General features: G+C 46.8%; 1 protein-coding gene across 1 annotated transcript in view; it reads left to right on the top strand.

Annotated features, from left to right (window-relative positions):
* Positions 1-27,281, top strand: part of CAPN5 (calpain 5) — a 96,284-nt gene that overhangs the window by 14,478 nt on the left and 54,525 nt on the right. The window contains exon 2 of the mRNA XM_081909845.1: positions 18,491-18,667. Within this exon, the coding sequence (XP_081765971.1) occupies positions 18,506-18,667 (162 nt within the window). The 5' untranslated portion in view covers positions 18,491-18,505. The remainder of the gene's footprint in view (positions 1-18,490; positions 18,668-27,281) is intronic.

Here is a 27,281-nt window from a genome sequence, read left to right as displayed (position 1 = left end):
CCAACTCCACAATCCTGTCATTCTTGAGGTGATAACTTCCTGAGACATTTCACGGGCACTATGTGCGGTTGGTGGAAACGTTGGCACCCATGTGTGCCACACCAGTGACCTCCTGGGACCCCTTGCACAAACCAGAGTAGCTTTAGATCAGGGGTCAGCAACCTTTTTCAGCCGTGGGCCAGTCCACCGTCCCTCAGACCTTGTGGGGGGCCGGACTATATATTTTTTGGGGGGCGGGACGGGAACGAATTCCTATGCCCCACAAATAACCCAGAGATGCACTTTAAATAAAAGGACAATTCTTCTGTATTCTTTTTAACACTCGATTGGGAGCTGCCCAGAGTGGCTGGGGAAACTCAGCCAGATGGGCGGGGTATAAATAATAAATTATTATTATGATTACTCATGTAAAAACACCAGGCAGGCCCCACAAATATCCCAGAGATGCATTTTAAATAAAAGGACACATTCTACTCATGTAAAAACACGCTGATTCCTGGACTGTCCGCGAGCCGGATTTAGAAGGCGATTGGGCCGGATTCGACCCCTGGGCCTTACGTTGCCCACCCCTGCTTTAGATGGCAAGAACTTTCTAGAAGCAAGAGCTGGCAGTTACTGTGCTCTTGCAAGGTTGGAATTAAATGTCTGTGCTTTGCGGTTGCCAGAGTCATAAATATTCATCTCCTTCCACAATAATAAAATACAGTATGTGACCCATAGTGCTGTTTTTTAAAAACGCTTGACTTCAAGACAAATATTCTCCCCCACCCGTCCCCAGTAGTTCAATCTCTGATGCAGGAAGGAAGCCTGAACTAGAGAGAGGGCTTCTTGAGTCAGTTTGAAGAGATCCTGTATGTGTACTCTAAAATAACCCCGCAGTGTGGACAAATACGAACCTGTGTGTGTGTTGTAGAGGGGCACTTAATATAATTAACTGGTGTTTTAAAAATCAGATTCATTTAAGCAACAACAACTCTTCGCTATACAGTGGACGGTCGGGTTGCGAGTGTGATCCGTGCGGGATGCACATTCGCAACCTGTAGTGTTCGCAACCTGCGGCGGTGCGTCTGCGCACACGCAATTCGGTGCTTCTGTGCATGCGCAACCCCCGAAACCCGGAAGTAACCTGTTCCAGTATTTCCGGGTTTCGGTGGGTCCATAACCTGAAAAAACGCAACTTGTAGCATCTGTAACCCTAGGTATGACTGTATATCTAAAAATAACTGTTATGGAAAAGTAGTATGCACCAATAGGCATAGCCAGCATTTGACATTTGCAAGGCGCATGTTGCACCAGGCTATCGGCCACTTGCAACCGAGTGAAGACCCCCAGGTGCCCGGATGGCGCCTGATGTCTCCACCATCTGGAGGTGCATGCCTGGGGATCCTTGGATCTTGTCTGTTTTCACACACTAAAAACACACCCTGTAGCATTCTATCCTTGATATTTTATCTACACAATCAGAACGAATTTCAGGAACCAAAAAATCTTATTGAAAAATACGACTTTTGAGCCGTCTTGTCCCAAAATGGCAACTAGGCATACTGTTTTGGCCACTGCAACCCTGGCTTAAGGAGCTGTTTAGCTTGTCTTCTTCTTCTTTGGCGATCCCTCGTAGCCGAGTAAGATTGTCTTCCATAAACACGGTTTTAACAATGAGTCCATAAGTGACTGTGGAGGCCAATTCTGGATAGACACGTCCTTCCACAGTGGGGACATAGGTTTCCGGGCGGGAGTTGATCACGGTGAGGGTTTGCCAAGCGTGCCTTCCTCTTAGCACGTTTCTCCCTTTTGTCCTGAGTTCGAGCGTCTTCAAAGCCCATGACACCTTTGGTAAAGGCTGTTCTCCAACTGGAGCGCTCGCAGACCTGTGTTTCCCAGTTGTCAGTGTTCATACTACATTTTTTAAGATTTGCGTTGAGAGAGTCTTTAAACCTCTTTTGTTGACCAATAGCATTACACTTTCCATTTTTAAGTTGCTTTGAGTACAGTGGTACCTCGGGTTACAGACGCTTCAGGTTAAATACGCTTCAGGTTACACACTCCGCTAACCCAGAAATAGTACCTTGGGTTAAGAACTTTGCTTCAGGATGAGAACAGAAATTGTGTGGCAGCGGCGCAGCAGCAGGCGGCACCATTAGCTAAAGTGGTGCTTCAGGTTAAGAACAGTTTCAGGTTAAGAACGGACCTCCAGAACGAATTAGGTACTTAACCTGAGGTACCATTGTAGTTGCTTTGGAAGACGATAGAGTAGTTGCTTTGGAAGACGATAATCAGATATCCGAATGACCATGACCCAGTCCAACGAAGTTGAGTTTCTAATACTGAGTATAGCTCATCAGGAAGTCTAGACAACCATGAGGTTAATTAAAGTGCACCCTTTTATTTACAAGAGTTACCCCAGTGTTCCCAGGTTGTGGCTTTTTCTGCCACAGCCAAACGGACTGACCTCTATGGCAGAAAGTTCCTTTAAACTGAACATACTACCTTTGGCCAGGATGTTTTAAAAAAAAAAATTGTCCAATGTCAATACATTATTGAACCATTCAGAGGAGCAAACACCTCTGGGATGCCCAACACCTTTGCCAAACAATTTTCTCACGTTGCCACTCTCCAAAAACATCACCTCTTGGGTGTGGCAGGCTTAGCTCCTGAGCTGGCTAGTGATACTTTCACAGGACCAGTAAAATGATGGTTTGCTGCTTTTCTTTTTATGGCTAAACACAGAAACGTAACAGGCTTAAATCCCCAGGCGAGCTTGTTCCCAGCACAGCGATTCAGCGGCTGGGTGTGGCATGGAAAGGTTCAGTGGGCAATTTCGACCAGTTATGCAGAAAATATGAACACGGCACTTCTGTCCTGTGGAATAGGTGCCAATTTTAGAAGCCCGTGGTCTAGACAGCCATTGTTTAAAAGAGGGAAAAGTCAGATTAGGGTGAGGATACTGAGAATCAGCCTAGCTTTCCTGCATCACTGGCCCAAACGCAACGATCCAGTTTGGATACGACACAAAATCCTCTCCCTTCTTGAAAACGTGTGTTTTGTCATGCAATTTAGGGATCTGATATAGGCTGGGGAGTCCTGCAGCAGCCCATGGGGTTGCTGATTTTGTAGAGTGGTACCTTGTGTTATGGAAAAATCTAGGTGCAAGGCTGGTCAGTCACCCAGCTGGTCGGGCAGAGCCCATGGGTCCCTGCGGAATAAAGGAAGGAGTCCAGCCACCAACCGGAGCAAATAGCTGTAGACCAAAGTTTATTGCGCAACAGGTTCAAAGAGGAATTTTGAACCCCGAGGATGGGGTGACAAAGACTTTTAAAACTTTCCCACCATATCCCAGAATACAGTTCGTACAGCATCATTGCTACATCACTGACGTGTCACAAAAGGGGAGGGGTAGACAGGGGTTATACTGGTTTAACCTTGGCAAACATGTCCAGACAAGTCCTTGGTACAAGATTAGCATAAGCAGACATGGCAGGGCAAGACCCAGGTATAAGATTAGCATAGGCAAACACCTCTGAAGTCACACCACCCAAAAGTACAAGAGAACTTCCTTTGCATGTCTGGACCCCTTGGCAAGTCTGGTGATGGGATTAGACTTTCCTTGGCTAACAAACAGCTCAGCAATTGTCACCTCTGGGCACTTCCTGGGGTAGACAGTGTGCATACATGGAGGAAACTGGCAAAGGAGTTGATTTTGTATGATTGTTAAAGCTAGGTAACTTCCCTGAGCAGCCAAGTCGAAAGGATACATTTATGCATAATATCTGTAACATTTAACAACTTTAAAGATGTGGCCCCTCCCGTAATTTCCATAACACTTGGTTCTCGAACTTACTCCGTTCTGGGAGTCCATTCGTCTTCCGAAACGGTTCGAAAACCAAGGTGCAGCTTCTGATTGGCTGTAGGCACTTCCTGCAGCCAAGCGGAAGCCGCGTCAGATGTTCGGCTTCTGAAAAACGTTCGCAAATGGGGAAGCTTACTTCTGGGTTTGCAGGAGCTAAAACATGTGAGGACTAAGGCATTCAAGAACCAAGGTACAACTGTACCTGCTCCTTTTCAAGTTTTGTTCTTGCTGGGTGAGGGGAAAACCCGTGCCAGCCCTTGCCAACCTGGTGTCCTCAAGATGTTTTGGACTACGGTTTCCACCAGCTCCAGCCAGCCCATCCCACTTTACCTTGTGAAAGTTCTCCGTCTTAATCCTAGAACTGTAGAGTTGGAAGTACCCAAGGGTCATCTAGTCCAACCCCCTGCAATGCTGGAATGTCAGGTCATACATCCAGCACAGATGGCCGTCCAACCTCAACTTCAGAACCTCCAAGGAAGGAGAGTCCACCACTTCCTGAGGGAGTCTGTTCCTCTCGCTGTCAGAAAGTTGAGGTGGGATCTCCTTCTTTATAACTTGAACCCATTGGTTCAGGTCATAGCCTCTACAGGTGAAACTCGAAAAATTAGAATATCGTGGAAAAGTTCATTTATTTCAGTAATTCAACTTAAAAGTTGAAACTAATATATGAGATAGACCCATGACATGCAAACCGAGATATGTCAACCCTTTGTTTGTTAGGATTGTGATGATCATGGCGTACAGCTGATGAAAACCCCAAATTAACAATCTCAGAAAATTTGAATATTGTGAGAAGGTGCAGTAGCTATTCAATCCAGAACACCTGCAATGGGTTCCTGAGCCTTTAAATGGTCTCTCAGTCTGGTTCAGTAGGAAGCACAATCATGGGGAAGGCTGCTGAGCTGACAGTTGTTCAGAAAGCCATCATTGAGACAATCCATAAGGAGGGAAAGCCTCAAGAGGTAATTGCAGAAGAGGATTGTCAGGAAAAGACCATTCAAATGTGTTGGAGACTTTCACAAGGGGTGGACTGAGGCTGGAGTTAGTGCATCAAGAGCCACCTGTAGAGCAGGAGAAAACAAGCTTGCTCCATCTTCCATATGACAACCCTTGAGATATTTGAAGATGGCGATTGTGTCTCAGTTTCCTTTCATAGCTCCAGGGCTCAGATCTTGAGCATGAGGTCTAATCTAGAACACAAGAAGAGACTGCTGGATCAGGCCAATGGCCCATCTAGTTCAGCATCCTCTCCTCAGAGGGATTGATGATTCCTCTGGGAAGTCTGAAAGCATGACCGGAACACAAGAGCATTCTGTCCCCCTGTGGCTTCTAGAAACTGGTACCCAAAAGCATGACTGACCATGGAGGCAGAGCGTCGCCATCAAGCCACCGCTGTCTCTCATGGAAGCAAGTTCCGTAGCTTAAATACACACTGCAGAAAGAAGTACTTGCTGTTGTTGTTGTTGTTGTTTAGTCTTTTAGTCGTCTCCGACTCTTTGTGACCCCCTGGACCAGAGCATGCCAAGCACTCCTGTCTTCCACTGCCTCCCGCAGTTTGGTCAAACTCATGTTTGTAGCTTCGAGAACACTGTCCAGCCATCTCGTCCTCTGTCGTCCCCTTCTCCTTGTGCCCTCCATCTTTTCCAACATCAGGGTCTTTTCCATGGAGTCTTCTCTTCTCATGAGGTGGCCAAAGTCTTGGAGCCTCAGCTTCAGGATCTGTCCTTCCAGTGAGCTCTCAGGGCTGATTTCCTTCAGAATGGAGAGGTTTGATCTTCTTGCAGTCCATGGGACTCTCCAGAGTCTCCTCCTGGAAGACAGGAGGGCCTGGCGTGCTCTGGTCCATGGAGTCACAAAGAGTCGGACACGACTAAACAACAATTTTTTATACCCCGTCCACCTGGTATAGTGTCCCCGGATTCATTGAACAAAATCTGGTAACCTTAATCTAGGAAGTCAGTTGGTGGAAGGTAGCCATCGTTTCCCAGACTCTGCTCAAAAACCAAACTAACCCAAAGCCCGACTTTAGGAGTTGTGGGAGAACTTTTAAGCTTTCCCTCAGCCTTTCCTGAGACTTATCTGATGAAGTTTATCTTTCTCCCATCACTACGAATTACGACATGTTTTTAGCAACCGAGAGGCTTTGGCTATTAGCTTCTGTGTATATGTGTGTGCCTTGCTCTGTTTGGAAACAGGGCGCCGTGAGTTTGTTCAGTGCTGTTCTTATTGATCTGGAAACACCCTGAGCTCGGGGTGTGCTCTTAAAAAAGATAACATTTCCCATGAAGAAGTGGAAGAATGCGGTGACTCAGTGCGGTGGACTGTCCTGTGTTTCACAGAGTGGGAGGGAAGAGGGCACACAGAGAACCTGTCCCTCTTGTGTACACTGTAAATTTCCATCTTTGTTGACCTGTGTTTGACTAGGAGGAGGGAACGGGGAGCCTCCAGGTTTCAGCAATCCGGAGCAGTCTCTGCTTTGCTGCAGATCGGAATGGCATTATTTGCAGCCTGGACTGAGCAAGTGAACAAATAAATGATCGTAATCTCCCTCCCTACACTTTCTTATGGCATAAAGAAATACAAGCCTACTGTGGAGAGAAAGGGCAAGATGTAGGACTTGTTAGCTGTGAGCTAAATTCATGCAGCAAATACTAATACAGTGGTACCTCGGGTTACATACGCTTCAGGTTACATACGGTTCAGGTAACAGACTCTGGCAGGAGGCCCCATTAGCTAAAGTGGTGCTTCAGGTTAAGAACAGTTTCAGCTTAAGAACGGACCTCCGGAATGAATTAAGTACGTAACCAGAGGTACCACTGTACTAATACCAATAATCTTTTTTCATGTTTATATGCTCAATTTGGATCCAGTCTAGAGTCATATTCTAGCCATGATGGATGGCTATTCTCTCTCTCTTTTTTTTTTTTGTATATAATTTTGGTAAAATTTTCTGTTTTACAATTTAAAACGCAAATTTTTACACCCTTAAGTTATCAGTGACTTCCCTTCTTCTACAGTGGTACCTCTGGTTAAGAACTTTATTCGTTCCGGAGGTCCGTTCTTAACCTGAGGTACCACTTTAGCTAATGGGGCCTCCCACTGCCGCTGCATCACCAGAGCACGATTTCTGTTCTCATCCTGAGGCAAAGTTTTTAACCTGAGGTACTATTTCTGGGTTAGCGGAGTCTGTAACCTGAAGCATCTGTAACCCGAGGTACCACTGCAGTTGCTTTGGAAGACGATCATCAGGCATCCGCACAACATGACCAGTTCAACGAAGTTGATGTTGAAGAATCTTTGCTTTGACACTGGTGATCATTAATGAGCGACTCCAGCGTCTCTGAGTAGGCTATGTCTACCCACTATTTAACAGTACTATTTCTGGGTTAGCGGAGTCTGTAACCTGAAGTGTCGGTAGCCCGAGGTACCACTGTATTTCCATGGTTCATTTTACATATCACAAATCCCTGCGTATTTTACAAAAACTATACCATTCAGTATTCCATCATTGCATCCATCAAAACTTGTTTACCCTGTTGAATTTACCTTAATGCTGCCAGCGTTTTCAGCCGTACAAAGTTATTTCCCATGTACTCAATAAACGGTTTCCAATTTTCTTTAAACGTATGGTGTTCTTGTTCCCTTATTCTATATGCTAAGCCTGCGAGTTGGGCAAATGGCTATTCTCTGTATTCTCTGCCACTGTATTCCGCTCTGGTCAGACCTCACCTGGAGTACTGTGTCCAGTTCTGGGCACCACAATTCAAGAAGGACACTGACAAACTGGAACGTGTCCAGAGGAGGGCAACCAAAATGGTCAAAGGCCTGGAAACGATGCCTTATGAGGAACAGCTAAGGGAGCTGGGCATGTTTAGCCTGGAGAAGAGGAGGTTAAGGGGTGATATGATAGCCATGTTCAAATATATAAAAGGATGTCACATAGAGGAGGGAGAAAGGTTGTTTTCTGCTGCTCCAGAGAAGCGGACTCGGAGCAATGGATCCCAACTACAAGAAAGAAGATTCCACCTAAACATTAGGAAGAACTTCCTGACAGCAAGAGCTGTTTGACAGTGGAATTTGCTGCCAAGGAGTGTGGTGGAGTCTCCTTCTTTGGAGGTCTTTAAGCAGAGGCTTGACAACCATATGTCAGGGGTGCTCTGATGGTGTTTCCTGCTTGGCAGGGGGTTGGACTCGATGGCCCTTGTGGTCTCTTCCAACTCTTTGATTCTATGATTCTCTACCCTTCACGGTTGGACAAAGTCTGCTTCTGAAAACCAGTTGCCTGGGAATTGTGGTTGGGGAGACGGCTGCTTTGCTCAGCTCCTGCTTTTGGGGTTTTGCACAGGGATCTGGAGGACCAGTGTGAGAACAGGGTGCAGGGCTGGGGAGGCCATTGGCCGGATCCAGTGCAGCTCTCCTAATGTCCTCGTGACCTAAACATACCGTGCAACTGCCCCGTTTTAAGTGTCACACCATGGAGCAACAGAAATATTCCTGTCTTCTGATTCCAATCCCAGCTGTCCTGTTCTGGCTTGACCAAAAGACGTATGTTTTCTGCTTCTTCCCTGTGGCACGAGTCAGATTCTGACCAAACTAAGCCTCCTACAGCAAAATATACACCAGGAGGTTTCGTTTGGTCAAAATCAAGTGCAGTGGAGTCTTGGTTCCAGAATGTAACCCATTCTGGGAGTCCGCTCGACTCCCAGAACGGTTCGGGAACCAAGGTGAGGCTTCCGATTGGCTGCTAGAGCTTCCTGCAGCCAATCGGAAGCCGCGCCAGACGTTCAGTTTCCAAGGCATTCGGGAGATGAGGTTGCTCTATATACACTTCCAGAGTTAAAGCTCAATACATTACTTCCGGCAAAGGAGCCACCATCACTGCTAGAGGGCTATGAAAAATTGTGTCCTGGTCTTTGTAGAGTTGTCTACCCGTGTACTATCTGAAACCAGGGCTAGATTTAGGTTTGGTGAGGCCCTAAGCTACTGAAGGTAATGGGGCCCTTTATATGTCCAGCTGTCCTTTGTCAACAACAAATGGTTGCTGCTTTTTGTGTTGAATATATGCTATATGGTAATTTATGGCCCGAATCGGTATCAAAGCCATTTGCACATAACAAAATATGTATTTTATTGAACTGAAATGCAACCAGTCCATGCAGAATGTAAGCACCCTATAAATAGAAATGAGCAAACCAGTGATATTTTAGGGAGCAGGTTAGCAGGGGGGGCCCATGACTTACCGTATTTTTCGGCCCATAGGCCGCACCTAGTTTTGCGGGTGGGGGGGAATAAAGAATTATTTTTTTCAGGATGCAGGCTGCTATCCGCAAGCCTAGGGAGCCTGGCAGGAACTCAAGCGGGCTCCCAAGGCTTGCGGATAGCTTCCTGAAGCCTGGAGAGCGAGAGGGGTCGGTGCGCACCGACCCCTCTCGCTCTCCAGGCTTCAACGAAAGCCTGCATTCGCCCCATAGGACGCACACACATTTCCCCTTCATTTTTGGAGGGGGAAAAGTGCATCCTATAGGGCGAAAAATACCGTACATCCAAAGAGCCTACACAACACAGAACACGGTCGCTGGATATAGGTTTTATTTTATTTGTTTTTTATCTTATATTTTGGAAATGTACATCTAGTTTTTCCCCTTTAATTTTTTTTGGGGCCCCCAAGAGAGTGGGGCCCTAAGCCAGTGTTTTTCAACCACTGTTCCGCGGCACACTAGTGTGCCGCGAGATGTTGCCTGGTGTGCCGTGGGAAAAATTGAAAAATTCGAAAGATTTAAAAATAAAGTATTTTATAATTTTTCATATTTCTGTTTACTATTTCATAATAAAGTAATTATAAAATACTTTCTTTGTGTTTATTTGATTCCTATTCAAGAGAATTACTTTATATATAGTCAATATAGGCACAGAGTTAATTTTTTTAACATTTTCTAATGGTGGTGTGCCTCGTGATTTTTTTCATGAAACAAGTGTGCCTTTGCCCAAAAAAGGTTGAAAAACACTGCCGTAAGCTATAGCTTGTTTAGCTTATACGAAAATCCAGAACTGACTAAACCTAAGGGGTGCATTGGTTCCCAGATGTGATTTCTTCCCCCCGGCTCTCCTACCTCACTAGAGGGCAAGAGAGCAATATCGGGAATTACAACCATACAACTAAAAAGATAAGCTAAACCCTTTTAAGTTCACATACACACACTCTCTCCCAATGGCGGATAATTCAGTTCATTAAAATACACATCCATCATACAGGAGGATCCCGATCTCACACAGTGGTACCTTGGTTCTCAAACTTAATCCGTTCTGGAAGTCCGTTCCAAAACCAAAATGTTCCAAAACCAAAGCACGCTTTCCCATAGAAAGTAATACGAAACGGATTAATCCGTTCCAGGCTTTTAAAAACAACCCCTAAAACAGCAACTTGACAAGAATTTTACTATCTAATGAGACCATTGATCCATAAAAGGAAAGCAATAATCAATGTACTGTATTGTAAAATAAGTAAGACAGGATTGTAGATGATTAAAATTAAGATTGCATTTTCCCCCCTTCCCTGCACTGATCATTGTTTAGATGGGGGCCTGTAATCCATTTCCGCAGTCACACTATCAATCGATCAGTAGCTGAACTGGGTTCCACCCAGTCACAAAAACAAATGAATCGAAAAAGCCTCAGAAACAAAAACGCAAAATAAATAGCAAAAACAAAAGCACCAAACTTAATCCATTCCAGAAGTCTATTTGACTTCCGAAATGTTCGAAAACCAAGGCGCGGCTTCTGATTGGTGCAGACGCCCCGGAAACAATAGCCGTTAGCCACATCGGACGTTCAGCTTCCGAAAAACGTTCGAAAACCAGAACACTTAGGTTTTCGGTGTTTGGGAACCAAGGCATTTGAGAACCAAGGTACCACTGTAGAAATACCTACAGCAGGACTATTCTTTAACTTACTAGTTGCCAAGTTAGACCTGTGATCCATGTTGTGTGCTTGGACTTAAAAAGGTAAAGGGACCCCTGACCATTAGGTCCAGTCGTGGACGACTCTGGGGTTGCAGCGCTCATCTCGCTTTACTGGCCGAGGGAGCCGGCGTACAGCTTCCAGGTCATGTGGCCAGCAGGACTAAGCTGCTTCTGGCAAACCAGAGCAGCGCATGGAAACGCTGTGTACCTTCCCACTGGAGCGTTACCTATTTATCTACTTGCACTGGCATGCTTTCGAACTGCTAGGTTGGCTGGGACCAAACAAAGGGAGCTCACCCCGTTGCGGCGATTTGAACCACCGACCTTCTGATCGGCAAGTCCTAGGCTCTGTGGTTTAACCCACAGCGCCACCCGCGTCCCTACAATAACCTCCCTGCTTGGGGTTATTCACCTGCAAATTCCAGCTGCCGTTTTCTGCGGCCGTCATTGTAGGTCAATGGCCTTTCGTAGAAGCAAAAGTTTCCCAAGCCCCGAAACCTTGAGAAATGGAGAAGACGCCGGAGGCCTCATTGCTTGATTGGATCAAGACTCCTTCTTGCGCAATATTCTGTGGCAGTGTGCCCATCAAGGTTCCTCTTTGGGAATGTGTTCATTCGTTTTTCTTCCGCCGTGAGCTTGTACTGGAAGCTCAGGGCTGTGGCGAGTGCAAGTGCAAAAACGTATACTCTTTTATGTTTGCAAATTGGGGATTCTAACAGTTTTCTGCCCTGGCAGTTGCAGTATTCACATGACCGGGAGGCTAAATAAAATATCCGGCCAAGGTTTCAAACTTTCCAGTTGTAACAATCTGCATTCACTTAAACTGTTGCACAGGCCTTCAGAAGCAGCCAGCGGTTTTATCCGAGGCTTTGGCGCAAACATTTATGCTGTTCTCTTGGGCCTGTTATGAACCTTTTTGGATTAGCTGGCTGGGGCGTGCACGGTCTCTCGAATTTGCAATTCATGCCCCCCTCCCACCCCTGCTTTGTGAAGCAGAAAGACATACAATGAGGACTTTTCATGTCTGGAAATGGAAGGCTGATGAAAACTGCAGCTTATTTTTATGGAAATGAATAGAAAAATGAATAACTTTCATAGTCCTCCATATAACCAATTCTTTTATATTTAGAGGACATATAATTCTTAAGGCAGGATATTCACAGAGAACAGTAGGCTGATTTGCTTCAATTTAATACGAGAATTTCAGATTCCTTGCAAAGCCCCTCGCTTTCATGTCCTGAGTTTACCCCCAAACCTCTTCGGGTATCAATTCTTACTTTTCTCCACCTAGGCTCATCCTTCTTAGGCCTGTATCCTGGCTGCTTGTTACCACGTTGTGCTTCAAAACGGGGCACAATTTTTTATTCTTGCACCAGAGCCTTGCAAGTTGCAGGTGGACTGTCAATGTCATTCCAGTCTGGGTGATTTTTAAGGTGCTAGACAGATCGCACAGTCCAAATTTGTTGGCTCTTTGGCCAAATTAACATGAACAAGAAAGAAAAGCAGAAAATGCACAATGGGGGGGACCCAATATTAACTACCGTATTTTTTGCTCTATAAGACTCACTTTTTCCCTCCTAAAAAGTAAGGGGAAATGTGTGTGCGTCTTATGGAGTGAATGCAGGCTGCACAGCTATCCCAGAAGCCAGAACAACAAGAGGGATCACTGCTTTCATTGTGCAGTGATCCCTCTTGCTGTTCTGGCTTCTGAGATTCAGAATATTTTGTTGTTTTTTTAAAAAAATGATATTTATTGAAGTTTCCATTAACAACATATAAAAACAAAACAACAACAACAACAAAAAACCATAAACAAAGAGATTCAGAATATTTTGTTTCTTGTTTTCCTCCTCCAAAATCTAGGTGCGTCTTATGGTCTGGTGTGTCTTTAAGAGCGAAAAATACGGTATATAGTTTGGAAAGCTGTATGTTTGGGCAGAATCCATCAGTGGAAACCTTGTGCAAGAGGAATAATATTGTTCTGGGTGGAAGATGGACTGCAGCAGAACAGAAACATTGCTGTTTGAGATGAACGTGGGATGGCATGGAAAACGATGCCTTCTTATATTCCTAGATGTGGGTACCCCATGGTTTTGCCCTCTCTGAGGATGAGCTAGCAATAAATCACACAAAGTGAAGCTGGTTCTTTATTAACAGCTACAGGATCTGCTCAGGGGTGCTAGGCCAATGAGCACAGCACCTGTTCCTGGTAGATCTTGCCCCTATGAGGCAGCTGCAGAGACTGAAGGTCCCAAATTTCCCACAGCTCCCTATGTCTCCTCCTCCCCCAGGTCCTTTTGAGACTGCGTCTGCTTGCAGCCAACCTCCTCCCTCTTCATACCTCTCCTGGTCCTGGGAGACCAAGGGGAAAGGGAGCTTGTTGCAGCAGGAGGGGGAGACTCCCTGGCGTCTTCAGAAGCCTGACTTATCTCTGTCTCTTGGTCCTCCTCCTCTCCAGCCTCTGCTTCTCTCTCTGCTTCTAGACTTCTCTCTGCCACAGACTCACCCCGCTCATGAAACCCTGTTCCTTCCGGCACCTCCTCCTCTCAATCTTCTCCCTCTGACCACTCAGCATGGTCCCACCACCACTTCCCAGGCCCAGGGCCTTTTCCCCTTGGGAGTTCCCCAGCTGGTGCCTCCCACCATCCCTCCGTGTCCAAGCCAGTCCGTGACACCCTCTGTGCTCCTGAAGCCATTTTTCTGCCCCTCGCAAGGTGAAGGATGCTGCCCCATCATCAGTTTGGGAACAAGATCAGTTGTCAGATTGGTCGCCTTCTGTGTCCAGGGTGGCTGTCTACCAGCTCCATCTGGTACGCAGGATGAGACCCTCCCTGCCCGCAGACTGTCTCGCCAGAGTGGTGCATACTCTGGTTATCTCTCGCGTGGACTACTGCAATGCGCTCTACGTGGGGCTACCTTTGAAGGTGACCCGGAAACTGCAATTAATCCAGAATGCGGCAGCCAGACTGGTGATTGGGAGCGGCCACCGAGACCATATAATGCCAGTTCTGAAAGACCTACATTGGCTCCCAGTACGTTTCTAAGCACAATTCAAAGTGTTGGTGCTGACCTTGAAAGCCCTAAACAGCCTCAGCCCAGTAGACCTGAAGGAACGTCTCCACCCCCATTGTTCAGCCCGGACACTGAGGTCCAGCTCCGAGGGCCTTCTGGTGTTCCCTCCCTGCAAGAAGTGAGGTTACAGGGCAGAGGGCCTTCTTGGTAGTGGCGTCTGCCCTGTGGAATACCCTCCCATCAGATGTCAAGGAAATAAACAACTATCTGACTTCTAGAAGACATCTGAAGGCAGCCCTGTTTAGAGAAGTTTTTAATGTTTGATGTTTTATTGCTTTATTATTGTTATTATTATTATTATTATTCTGTTGGGAGCTGCCCAGAGTGGCTGGGGAAAACCAGCCAGATGGGTGGGGTATAAATAAATTGTTGTTGTTGTTGTTGTTGTTGTTGTTGTTATAGTTATTATTAATAGGGGAGGGTCTTTTTAAATTATTATTATTATTAGAATGAGGAGTGGGTGTTTTTTAAATTATTATTATTATTATTAGAATCAGGATAGGGTCACCATCTTCCCCATTGCCTCGGGCAGCAAAATTTCAGGGTCAGTCCAATCGTTTGAACTGGAAATGACACCTTTGCATTGTGCATGCAAAAAAGCAGCAGCAGCAGCAACAACAGGAGGTCAAACAGAGCCTGGACTTTGGTCATACAGATGGAGAAATCACAGGTCTTCTGATTTCTTCTGGGCTGGGTAAAGCCATTTCTGTGTCTGCAAATTCCAGCTGCTCTTGAGAGAAAGTAATTAATCAGGAAGTCCTTGGCTCGGATCCAGGAGGCCTTTTTAATTAAAAGGGGGGGGGGGAGAGCAGCTTGTTCAAGAACCGCTGCTAAATCTTAGTGTCATCTGTGCAGAGCAGAATATCTACATCTGTGGGGCACAGAGGGGCATTTCGCTCTTTCAGCGGGACTTGCCAACATCTGACGTTTCTGCCTCTTTGCACCGAAGGCTCTTCTATCTGTGTAAAAACAAGCCTCCTCCCGCTTTCGATTCTGGTCCCACTCAGCAGAGGCATGTGGCCCTCCAAATATTATTCAGCGAGTAATACAGCCTTTCTCCATCCCTGCTCTAGCGTTAGTGAGTCATTGAAGTGTCTAAGAAACCCTTTGCAGTGCCTGTACTTGGGGGAATGGGATGAAACAGCCCTCTGCGCTTATGCAGAAGCAGAGTCAATATTGCTGTGCCTCCGGGAAAATTCATTTACGTGTTTGGCACTGGTTTGGAGTGAATCGGACAATGTCGGGTTTTGCAGGCATACCCATAGTCCCCAGTTTGAGGATCAAGAACTCAGTTTGTTGGCAGAGGTTTAAAGACTGTCTCAAGGCAAATCTTAAAAAATGTAGTATGGTGGTACCTCTGGATGAGAACGGGATCCGTTCCGGAGCCCCGTTTGCATCCTGAGTAGAATGCAACCCATGACTGCATGGGTCGCAGTGCGCTGCATCTGCGCATGCGTGTGACGTAATTTTTAGCGTCTGCGCATGCGCGAGCGGCAAAACCCGGAAGTAACACGTTCTGTTACTTCTGGGTCGCCGCAGAGCGTAACCTGAAAATGCTCAACCTGAAGCGTATTTAACCCGAGGTATGACTGTACAGTGGTACTTCGGGTTACAGGCGCTTCAGGTTACAGACACTTCAGGTTACAGACTCCACTAACCCAGAAATAGGACCTTGGGTTAAGAACTTTGCTTCAGGATGAGAACAGAAATCATGCTCTGGTGGCGCAGCAGCAGCGGGAGGCCCCATTAGCTAAAGTGGTACCTCAGGTTAAGAACAGTTTCAGGTTAAGAACAGACCTCCAGAACGAATTAAGTTCTTAACCTGAGGTACCACTGTATTAATGAAGTTCCTCCAGTGCCGTGTTCATGTTTTGTTTTGAACCGGGGACATAATTTGAACTCGTGGCCAGCCAGGATTCTGGTGGTCGTTTTTCAGCAAATGCCTCTCAGCCCCGTTCTTAACAGCAGCTGCTAGAAACTGACCTGTTTCTGTATATTTTCCAAGGTGGTTATTGTCCTTCCCCAGATCTTAACCTATTACAGTATTTGTAAGAATGGATTCCAAATATTGTTGAATTTGTCCGTGGCAAAGTCTTGGTTTACAGTATATGCAAGTTGTTCATATGTTGTGAGTTTGTATACATCTTCAGTCCAATTGTAGAAGGGAACCGCATTTTTATTTTTCCAATTCATCAGTATCCATCTTTTTGCCGTGGTCAGGGCACAGAGAGTCCACTCGTAATGTCCTTTTGTAAGGTTCCATGTGCTGGTTATATAAGTAAAGAGGATATTTTTGCTCTGTAAATGTAAGGTTGTTCGGTTCTGTTTTGATGGTTTCAGTTACCTTCTGCCAAAAATATTTCCATATAGGACAATGAAAAAACATACGTTTTAGAGAAGCATTACCCCTATTTCATTTCCAACAGCTAAGATACCTTAGATAGCCCTTTTAAAAACAAATTTAATGGGGTCCGGTATATTCTAAATATTATTTTTTGTTGTATGAGCCTCACTTTAAGGTCCACAGACACCCTTGTTATAGTAGTTAAAACAGTTTCCCACTGTGTGGGAATAACATGAGATCTGGCACGCTGGGCTGTGTGGCCCCACTATTTGCAGTGCCAGATTTATGTACAGTGGTACCTCGCAAGACGAATGCCTCGGAAGACGAAAAACTCGCAAGATGAAAGAGTTTTTCGTTTTTTGAGGTGCTTCATAAGACGAATTTCCCTATGGGCTTGCTTCGCAAGATGAAACGTCTTGCGAGTTTGTTTTCTTTTAAAGCGGGGACTGGGCTGGCAGGGAGCGAGCGAGGGAGCGACCTACCTTTTCCAGAGGGATCCTCTTCTGGAGAGGGCACAGAGGAGGCAGGTGGGCTGGGATCCAGCGGATCTGGCTGGGTCTCTGCGCCGCCACCGCCTCTGCCTCTCTCTCTCTCTCCCTCCCCACGTGGCTGCTCCATTTTGCCCTAACTGCGCGAAGGCAGGAGGAGGGGGACCAAGGAGGAGAAGGAGGCATCCACTGCGCTTGGGCCGCCACGAAGGCTCCTTTGCGGGGGGAGCAAGGGAGAGTCCGCGCCGGCGCTTCGTGCGTCCGCCCTCGGTTCCTGGGCTCGAACTTCCTTTGGCACCTCGTGGAGAGAGAGGGAGAGGAGCGGGCTGGGGCTTTGTTGTGGGACGCGGTTTGGCGGATCAAAGACGCGGCAAGGCTTGGCGACAGAGGAAGGGGGGCTGTTTTCGTGGGGAGGTGGGAGGGGGTGTCTTTGCCTCTTCCCGGCAACAGATCCTTCAGGCTGGGGAAACTCCTCCTGCTGGGGAGCGACCCGCTTTGTGCTCTGCCCACTATCCCATTATAAAAGGAGTACTGTACTGTACTGTAATAATGTTCATAATACAGTACCAGGGTGCATCCGTGCTTCGCAAGACGAAAAAATCCGCAAGACGAAGAAACTCACAGAACGGATTAATTTCGTCTTGCGAGGCACCACTGTATACGCTAAACAAGCTCTAGCTTAGGGCCCCATTCCCTTGGGGCCCCCAAAAAAATTAAAGGGGAAAAAACTAGATTTACATTTCCAAAATATAAGATAAAAAACAAATAAAATAAAACCTACATCCAGCAACAGTGTTTTGTGTTGTGTAGGCTCCTAGGATGTAAGTCATGGGCCCCCAATCATTTTAAGTTAGAGCTTAACAATCATTTCACTATTAATATAGTTCTTCTTAATTGTGTTTCAGTTCAACAGTTACTTTGATAAAATAGATATTTTGTTATGTGCAAATGGCTTGAGATACCTATGTGGTCCATAAATTAGCATCTAGCACATGGGTAGGCAAACTAAGGCCTGGGGGCCGGATCCGGCCCAACCGCCTTCTAAATCCATCCCGCGGACAGTCCGGGAATCAGTGTGTTTTTACATGAGCAGAATGTGTCCTTTTATTTAAAATGCATCTCTGGGTTATTTGTGGGACATAGGAATTTGTTCATTCCCCCCCCCCAAAAAAAATATAGTCCGGCCCCGCACAAGGTCTGAGGGACAGTGGACCGGCCCCCTGCTGAAAAAGTTTGCTGACCCCGATCTAGCATATATTCAACACACAAAACAGTGACAATTTGTTGTTGACAAAGGACAGGTGGACATATAAAGGGCCCCATCACCTTCAATAGCATAAAAAAGGTAAAGGGACCCCTGACCATTAGGTCCAGTCGTGGCCGACTCTGGGGTCGTGGCACTCATCTCGCTTTACTGGCCGAGGGAGCCGGCGTACGGCTTCCAGTTCATATGGCCAGCATGACTAAGCCGCTTCTGGCGAACCAGAGCAGCGTGCAGAAACGCCATTTACCTTCCCACTGGAGTGGTACCTATTTATCTACTTGCACTTTGACGTGCTTTCAAACTGCTAGTTTGGCAGGAGCAGGGACCGAACAACGGGAGCTCACCCCATCACGGGGATTCGAACCGCGAACCTTCTGATTGGCAAGTCCTAGGCTCTGTGGTTGAACCCACAGCACCACCCGCGTCCCTTCAATAGCAATAGCTTAGGACTTCATCAAACCTAAATCCGGCCCTGCCTGTCTCTCACGTGCCCCCCCCTTCCTTCTGTCCCCACAGAGGCTGCCGGGAACAATGTTCTCGTCCGTAAAGCCATATGAGAACCAGCGCTATGCTGCCTTGAAGAAAGAGTGCCAAAGGAGGAAAATCCTCTTTGAGGACCCCTTGTTCCCGGCCAACGACGACTCCCTCTTCTACAAGTCGCGAATTCAAGGTGTGCAATGGAAACGGCCAAAGGTAAGGCAAAGCTTTGCGGGGATGCTTTTAAGAGGAAAAGGTGAAATGGGTATAACATCGAATATGTTGCTTGGGTGAAATTGTGGAATGAAGTCCTAAATATTTTTCCAGGTTTAGCCACACGTGCATGCGCAGAACAGGCACCTCCAGTTGCAAATTCCTCAGGATCCGTCCACCACACGGATATGATGATGATGGATCTGACCATAGGGCAGCCTCCCTTAACCTGGCTAGGTATTTTGGAATACAGCTTCCATCATACCCATGCTGGCTTATGGAAGTTGTAGCCCCTAATATCTGCCAGGTAAAGGTAAAGGTAAGGGACCCCTGACCATTAGGTCCAGTCGTGACCGACTCTGGGGTGCGGCGCTCATCTCGCTTTACTGGCCGAGGGAGCCGGCGTAGAGCTTCCAGGTCATGAGGCCAGCAGGACTAAGCCACTTCTGGAAAACCAGAGCAGCACACGGAAACGCCGTTTACCTTCCCGCCTGAGCAGTACCTATTTATCTACTTGCACTTTGACGTGCTTTCGAACTGCTAGGTTGGCAGGAGCAGGGACCGAGCAATGGGAGCTCACCCCGTCGCGGGGATTCGAACCGCCGACCTTCTGATCGGCAAGTCCTAGGCTCTGTGGTTTAACCCACAGCGCCACCCGCGTCCCTTAATATCTGCAGGGTACCAAGGTGGAAAAGATTGCTTCTTCAGGCAGTCTCTTAGGCCTAATAGCGAAACAGTACAAAACAATTGCTCACATTACGTTTTCCTAGGATGGGTCATTTTGGCACCAATTGGGTGTCTCTAAATGAGCTTAGTGCATTAATTTGATTTCTGAATTGATGTGCTTTCCGGCAAACTGCATAAACGTGCATTTCTCAAGAGAGACACTCTTTCCTTCCTCCTCCCCCTCCTTTTGCCTCCACTGAAAAATTCGCCCAGACGAACAAAGCACTTGAATCTCAAGAAGGACAAGGCAATAATTGTCTGGTTTGGTCAAGAATTGGAGAGGGAGCATGGAGGGAAGTGGAAGCTGGAGCAATTGGAGTCACTTTTGCCTCATTCTTGACTGGTGCCTCAGAGCGTTTCCCATGGCTGTGAAGAAACCCTTTTTCTTCTCTCAAGGATGGTCTTCGTTTCGGAGTTTTTCCCTGCCGTTGGGGCTCCCCGTGCCACTGTGGACATTGCCAAAGTCTTGGAAAAGGTTCAGAGAGAGAGAGCCATAGCAAAAGAGAGGTCCAGGACTGCCTCCTGGTATTCTAGACTACAACTCCCATCATCCACAGCTGGCAGAACTGACTGATGGGAGTTGTAGTACAGAACATCTGCAAGGCACCCCGGGCTGGTGTGGGGAGCTGCTGGTCAAGAAGAGAAAAATAAACGAGGAGATAAAAAGTGCTACATGTTAGGGCCTTTCTCAACCTGTGGGTCCCCAGATGTTGTTGAACTACAACTCCCATCACCCCTAGCTAGCAAGGCCACAGCTCAGGGATGATGGGAGTTGTAGTTCAACAACATCTGGGGACCCACAGGTTGAGAACCACTGTTTAGGCCAAAGAAAAAAACGATTATCATTGGAGGTGGGGCAAGATTAAAAATGACGACAGTTCTGAAATACTAAGGATATCTGGGAAGGCAGGAGGGCAAAATGAAGCCAAATTTCTGAGGACAACGTGGACCCCTGTCGTTTTCGCAACATGTTGTTCTAAGAAGCTTAGGAACGTGTGGCGGTTGAACTCCCTCACGACGCTGTGAGGTGGATCATGCCAAGAGACAGTGACCAACGGCAAGGTGATTTTTGAACCCGGTTTTCCGAGTCTCTGGGCTACTCACTGCACTGTAAGGGCTAGGATAATTTGTGGCATTTCTGGGGCTATGGATGTTTTGCTTTCAGAAACTGGCATGCAGGAGCAGAGCGCCTCTGAGCATGTGTTGAGACTCGGAAGGCAGCGCACTCCTGCTGTGGTTCCCCCGTGACTGGTATTGAGAAACATGAGAAACAGAGGCCGCTGTGAGAACAGGCCTCCGGAGTAGATTAGCCACCACAGACTGTTCTTAAAATGCAAAAAAAAGGGGGGATAAAGATGAACAGAATCGCGAGGTTTCGCGGCAAAAATACCATTAGCAGAAGCCCTCTTCGTGCAGTATCTTCGACGGGATTGCTGAATTTTTTGAGCTCATACCAGCACTTTGATAAAGGAAAGCTGGTTCCAGCGATAGTTCTGAACATATCGTTAAAGTAGCGTGTTTTCCGCTCCACCATTGATAACAGTGGCAAGCGCCTTTATCTCTTAACCTCTTTAATTAATCTTCCAGGGTCAGTTGCGCAGCGCGAGGTCTCTCAACGAAAGAACATGAACTGCTTTTAGTTGTTCCTAGGAAATCTCTCCCCCCTCCCCGCACCTCCCATAGCTTTGAAAAGCTTGCACAATGACAAATGTCCTTAGCTCTTCCCCGCAGGGCGAAAGCAAGCGTTGTTTTTTGTTGTTGTTGTTTTGGTCAGCCGAGGTTCTGAGAATTGTGTAGGCTCCACGTTCTCAGGTATGTTGGAAATCCCGTTAGACCTGCAGCAGAAGGCGTGGGCAGAATCAACTGGCCCTTGTGGGAGCTACATGCCACATTCCCACCAGAAAATCCTTATTTCTGGCCATCTGTGTGTTTTGGTGCTGGAGGAGACTCTTGAGAGTCCCATGGACTGCAAGAAGATCCAACCTATCCATTCTGAAGGAAATCAGCCTTGAGTGCTCACTGGAAGGACAGATCCTGAAGCTGAGGCTCCAATACTTTGGCCACCTCATGAGAAGAGAAGACTCCCTGGAAAAGACCTTGATGTTGGGAAAGATGGAGGGCACAAGGAGAAGGGGACAAGAGAGGACAAGATTTTTGGACAGTGTTCTCGAAGCTACCAACATGAGTTTGACCAAACTGCGGGAGGCAGTGGAAGACAGGAGTGCCTGGCATGCTCTGGTCCATGGGGTCACAAAGAGTCGGACACGACTAAACAACAACAGTGTGTTTTGGTTGCTTTCGTCGTCCTTATATCATCACTAGTTGGTTGGCGTCCGTCTGCCTCGGGCGACAGTGGAGTGTGCGGTTGCTGGTGAAGTCAAACCGTTGGAGAGTTGCCGGGCCTGCTGTGGCTGCAGAGAGCGACACAGGAGAGACATGTTTTGTTGCAGCTGGGGCATAGGAAGGCGTCTGCTTTTGCTGCCGCAGATGCACCAAGCCATTTCTTCTCCCTACGCTTTCTCCCAGTGGCCGTTCCTGCTCTGGTCACTGCTGTGGTCATCTACAATTGATTTCCACAAGGAAGCAACTGACGTTTCCAGCCTTTGTGTCACGTTTTCAGGCATCTTTTTAACACAGAGTTGGTCTGGCCCAGTGGTTTTCAACCCTGGGGTGCCTTGAATGGTGTTCAGGGGTGCCACAGGAAATTCTAGCCTCTGTCCCTTGCTCTTTCCTGCCTTCCTTGATGCCCTCTCATGTCTCTGCCTCCCAAACACAGCAGAGGTTATATTTTCTGAGACTCCTCCGGAAAAACAATCTCTTTCTCTTTTTCAAAAAAATAATATTTATTAAAGTTTCAAAAAATTACAAAAATAAAGAAAAGAAAAACAGAAAATACAAAATACAAAAAATAGAAACAATTAAAAACAAATCCATCTTTCCATATCTTGTCTTTCATTTACTTGTTTCCTTGACCTCCTCATACCTCCCTTTTTTGTATTCTAGTTCAATTGGTTATTTCAGCAAATCCTTTCCATCCTTGTTTTCATCTTACTAATTTATCTTAATATATTATAACTTTACATTCTGACCTGTTGACAATTCATTATTACTTAACCCTTTATAGCATTACTGCTAAAACCACATAACTTCATTCCAGCATCCTTCTAACATTCCTTAATTTTACAGTGTTTCTGTAGATAGTCTTTAAATTTCTTCCAGTCTTCTTCTACCGACTCTTCTCCCTGGTCTCGGATTCTGCCAGTCATTTCTGCCAAGGAAAAACAATCTCTCAAAGGACCTGTTGATGGCATTTTACCATTGCACTGTGGAGAGTGTACTAACTTATGGTCTGTGCGTGTGGTTTGGGAGCTGCACGACTAGGGAAAAAACAATTCTATCCAGGGTTGTAAAGACTGCGGACAGAATAATTGGGTGCACTCTTCCCACTTTAGATCAAATCTATGCTTCCAGGTGCCATAAGAAAGCTGCAGAGATAGCACAGGATAGTACGTACCCCGGAAATGATCTCTTTCAGCTTCTGCCTTCTGGAAGAAGGTCCAGGGTTATAAAGGCCAGGACTAGCCGCCTGAGAAACAATTTCTATGCAAATGCAATTCTGGTTCTAAACGCAGCATAAGGGGTCTCTATAGTCTAGTGTATTTTAAAATGGGGTTTCAGAGTTTTTAGGGGTTTTAGAATGTTTTATGTAGTTTTATGTAGTTTTATGGTAGTTTTATGTAGTTTTTATGTAGTTTTTCATTGTTCTGCATGGGACATTGACAATAAAGATATCGTAATCGTAAACAGCTGTTGGCTGCAGCAGCCCTGGCTATAAGCAAATGGTGTCTTTGGAAAGCGCCTCTCTTGGGGGCAGGAGGGGGGGCAGCTCAGAGATCGGGGTGGCATGGGTATGTGGAGGTTGTCTGTTAGCTCAGCTTACCTAGTGACCTCCAGCGGTTGCAGACTGCACCTTCAAGCACCACTCGTGTTTTGCACGCTGACGATCCCAGGTTCAAATCCTGAAGCCCACCTGCGCCACACCTGAAATTTGATGTGAGCGTCAGGTTTGGGGCACACACTATTGCGGCTATGAAGGAACGATCAAGCACTTAAGGTGAATTCATTGGATTGTAGAGTTGGAAGGGACCCCAAGGGTCATCTAGTCCAACCCCCTGCAATGTAGGAATCTCAACTAAAGCATCTGCTCAAAAAGCTCCAAGGAAGGAAGGTCCACAACTTCTTGTGGGCGACTGTTCCACAGTCAAACAGCTCTTACTGTCATAAAGTTCTTCCTGATGTTTAGGCAGAATCTCCTTTTCTTGGAACTTGAAGCCATGGGTTCGAGTCCTGCCCTCCAGGGCAGGAAAAAAATGAGCTGGCCAAATGAGGTAGACCTCATTTCCCCCTTTTGAAGGACTAGACTGGTCTAGGTCGACAAATCCTCTGACCGTGCATTAAGCGGCTCAGTGTTGCCCATACTGGTGTTGAAATAACGAAGGAGAAAGTTACCAAAACAAACGATGTCCAGAAATGGATAAGGATGGCTTGGTGGACACGTAGCTCTCACAATGGTCAGTTGATTCTGCCCACTCCTTCAGCTGCAGGTCTAACAGGATTTTCAACATACCTGAGAACGTGGAGCCTGCACGATTCTCGGAACCTCGGCTGGTACAAACCGAAGGACCAAAATCTGCTTTTGCCCTGCAGGGAAGAGTCAAACACATTTGTCATCTTGCAATTTTTCCACCACTATGGGAAGGAGGGGCAGTTTCTGGGAACTGCTGAAAGCAGCTCACGGCCTTTTTGTTGAGAGACCTTGCCTTGTACAACTGTCCCAGGAAGATTAACTTTAAAAAGGTTAACAGTTTTGGCCGCCCTTCTCGCTTATCAATGCAAGTGTAGTTCTATACGGAGGGGAGAGACCGTATTCACTCATACGAACCGGCCCAGGTTTTGAGATCTCTAGGGGAGGCCCTTCTCTCGGTCCCACCACCCTCAAAGGCATGCTGGTCAGGGATGCAAGGCAGGGCCTTCTCGGTGTTGGCTCCTCCCAGGTAACTTTGGAACTCTCTCCCTGGAGAAGCCAGACTGGTCCCGTCCTTGTTGTCCTTCTGCTAGCAGGTGAAGACCATGTTGCACATGTCCTCCAACATTTCCACACCAAAAACTGGGACACGTGTTTTCCGGGACGCGCTTCCAGGCGAGTCACGTGACCCGCTCCATGATCTCGCCCTGGGAAAAGTGCTTTTCTTCGGGGTGGGATCGCAACACCCAAAATGGCCGCCGTGATCGCGTGTGGGAAAATGGGTTGCCCTGTTTTTTTCTGAGACAGTTGAGAATGGACTGCTTTTAATGACAGGGCTGGTGATGGAGGCCGTGCTGTTTTCATTGTGATTATTTGTATGGCGTGTGTGTGTGTTTTAATTTAATTGCTTTTTAATTATTGGGGGGGGGTTTACCTGTTTTTACCTGTTTTTGTTTTTATCTTTCCCTGTTAGGGAAAAAGGCAGGTAAAAATAAAAATAGTTATAGTAATAGTTATAGTAAATAAAAATAATTAATAGGTGTGTGTGAGAGAGGGGGGGGAGAGAGAGGAGTCATAGTGTGGTGGTGGCAAAACCTGCATAATTTTGGGAGAGTTTTTCCTTCAGAGACAGAGCTGCTTATTTTACACGGCCTTAGACTCAGGACAGACCATGTACTTGATGTTCCAAGGAGATAACTGGTTCATTCCATGGCCATGTACTGTAGAGACTGCCCGTAAAGAACGGTTTAGATTTTTTCCTGTAACTAAACTGCATTATCACACATACACTAGAGCAGCGATTCCCAAACTCTGTGGTGCATAGAATTCAAAATGCCATACGATAAAATACAACATCAGAAACGGAAGAAGCCATTGAACGCACTGTTTTAAAAAGTGCCGTTTTAAAGCAGCAAATCAGCGAATGGACAGAATAATCCCCTCAAAGGCCTGGGTAAACAGCTGAGGTTTTTATGAGATGCTTGAGATATCCAGGAGGTGGAGCTTACAGAATCTCTCTCTGGAGAGGATATTCCACAAGGTTAGTTCTGCAGCTGAACAGGCCCTTGATTCCATCCCCATCTGGTCCCTCGGCTCCTTCGAAAAGAAGTTTTACAGAGAATGGGAAATCTATTTGCAGATTTCCAGTGTCCTCCCCACCCTACCCCAAAAGCAAGAGGCAGGAAACAATGGCACCCGAAAAAAAGTTATAGCATTAGTTCTGCAAACTTGTTCAGTTTGCATAATTTTTATTAAAGAGCATGATCCAATTTAGCTTTTCCTGGCTAGAGAGCTCAGAGAGCCTGTGTGCCAAATTCTTTTGGGGGGTTGTTTTAGAGCAGGATATGCCGTACTTTTCCGTCTATAAGATGCCTCCATGTATAAAATGCCCCCTATTTTGGGGGACTGAAATTTCAGAAAATGGGGGGAGATGGCAAAAAGTTTTTGAGCTTTTTAGGGGAGTTGTTGAGCTGTTGTTGTTGTTTTTTTGGGGGGGGGTTTACCAAGGGTTGTTGAGCTTTTATTAGGTGGGAATGCCGAAAATCGCTCACCCGCACGTGTTGCGAAATCCGCCTCTCTTCTGTCCCCTCGCCAATCGCCCGCCCACTTGCCACAGCCTCGGCCAATCAAGAACACCCATTGACGCAGCAACCAATAACACGCACAATGGCTTGTGGCAGCCGCAGCAGCAACCAATCAAACGTCCACCCTATAAGACGACCCCTACTTTTTAGTATGATTTTGAAGGGGGGAAACCTAGTCTTATACAGTGGATGCTCGGGTTACGAACGTGATCCGTGTGGGATGCATGTTCGCAACTCGCAGTGGTGCATCTGCGCGCTTGTGGGTTGTGATTTGGTCTTCTGCGCATGCACAAAGCGCAATTTAGTGCTTCTGCGCATGCACGACCCCTCAAACCCATAAGTAACCTGTTCCAGTACTTCCCGGTTTCGGCGAGTCCGTAACCTGAAAAAACGCAGCCTGAAGTGTCTGTAACCCGAGGTGTGACTATACACAGAAAAGTACAGTACTCAGCACTGCCCGTAAGAGAGGATGGCGAGGAACCATCAATGAGTGCTCTTTCGGTTCGGTCGGTCAAACAGCACATTTTGCCAGCTTTTTCACAAGAATATCACGGGGGACTTTGTCAAAAGCCTTACAGTGGTGCCCCGCAAGACAAATGCCTCGCAAGACGGAAAACTCGCTAGACGAAAGAGTTTTCCGTTTTGGAGGTGCTTCGCAAAACGAATTTCCTTTGGGCTTGCTTCACAAGACAAAAATGTCTTGCGAGTTCCTGCGGGGGATTTTTTCCTCCCCCCCTTTTTCTAAGCCACTTATCCGCTAAGCCGCTAATAGCGCTAATCCGCTAATCCGTCAATGGGCTTGCTTCGCAAGACGAAAAAGCCGCTAGACGAAGAGACTCGCGGAACGGATTCTTTTCGTCTTGCGAGGCACCACTGTACTGAAATCAAGATGCGCTACGTCCACAGCCTCCCCCTTGTAACGCCATCATTACAAAAATGAGATTTGTCTGGCATGAGTTGTTTTGGGGAACCCCAAGCTGTTTATCGGGGACGCAGGTGGCGCTGTGGATTAAACCACAGAGCCTAGGACTTGCTTATCAGAGGGTTGGCGGTTTGAATCCCTGCGACGGCGTGAGCTCCCGTTGCTCGGTCCCTGCTCCTGCCAAACTAGCAGTTCGAAAGCATATCAGTGCAAGTAGATAAATAGGTACCACTCTGGCGGGAAGGTAAATGGCGTTTCCGTGAGCTGCTCTGGTTCACCAGAAGCGGCTTAGTCATGCTGGCGCCATGACCCGGAAGCTGTATGCTGGCTCCCTCGGCCAATAAAGCAAGATGAGCGCCA

The sequence above is a fragment of the Podarcis melisellensis genome (genome assembly GCF_964234715.1).
Source record: "Podarcis melisellensis genome assembly, chromosome: 4".
Taxonomy (NCBI): domain Eukaryota; kingdom Metazoa; phylum Chordata; class Lepidosauria; order Squamata; family Lacertidae; genus Podarcis; species Podarcis melisellensis.
This window is presented reverse-complemented; position numbering and strand designations above follow the sequence as displayed.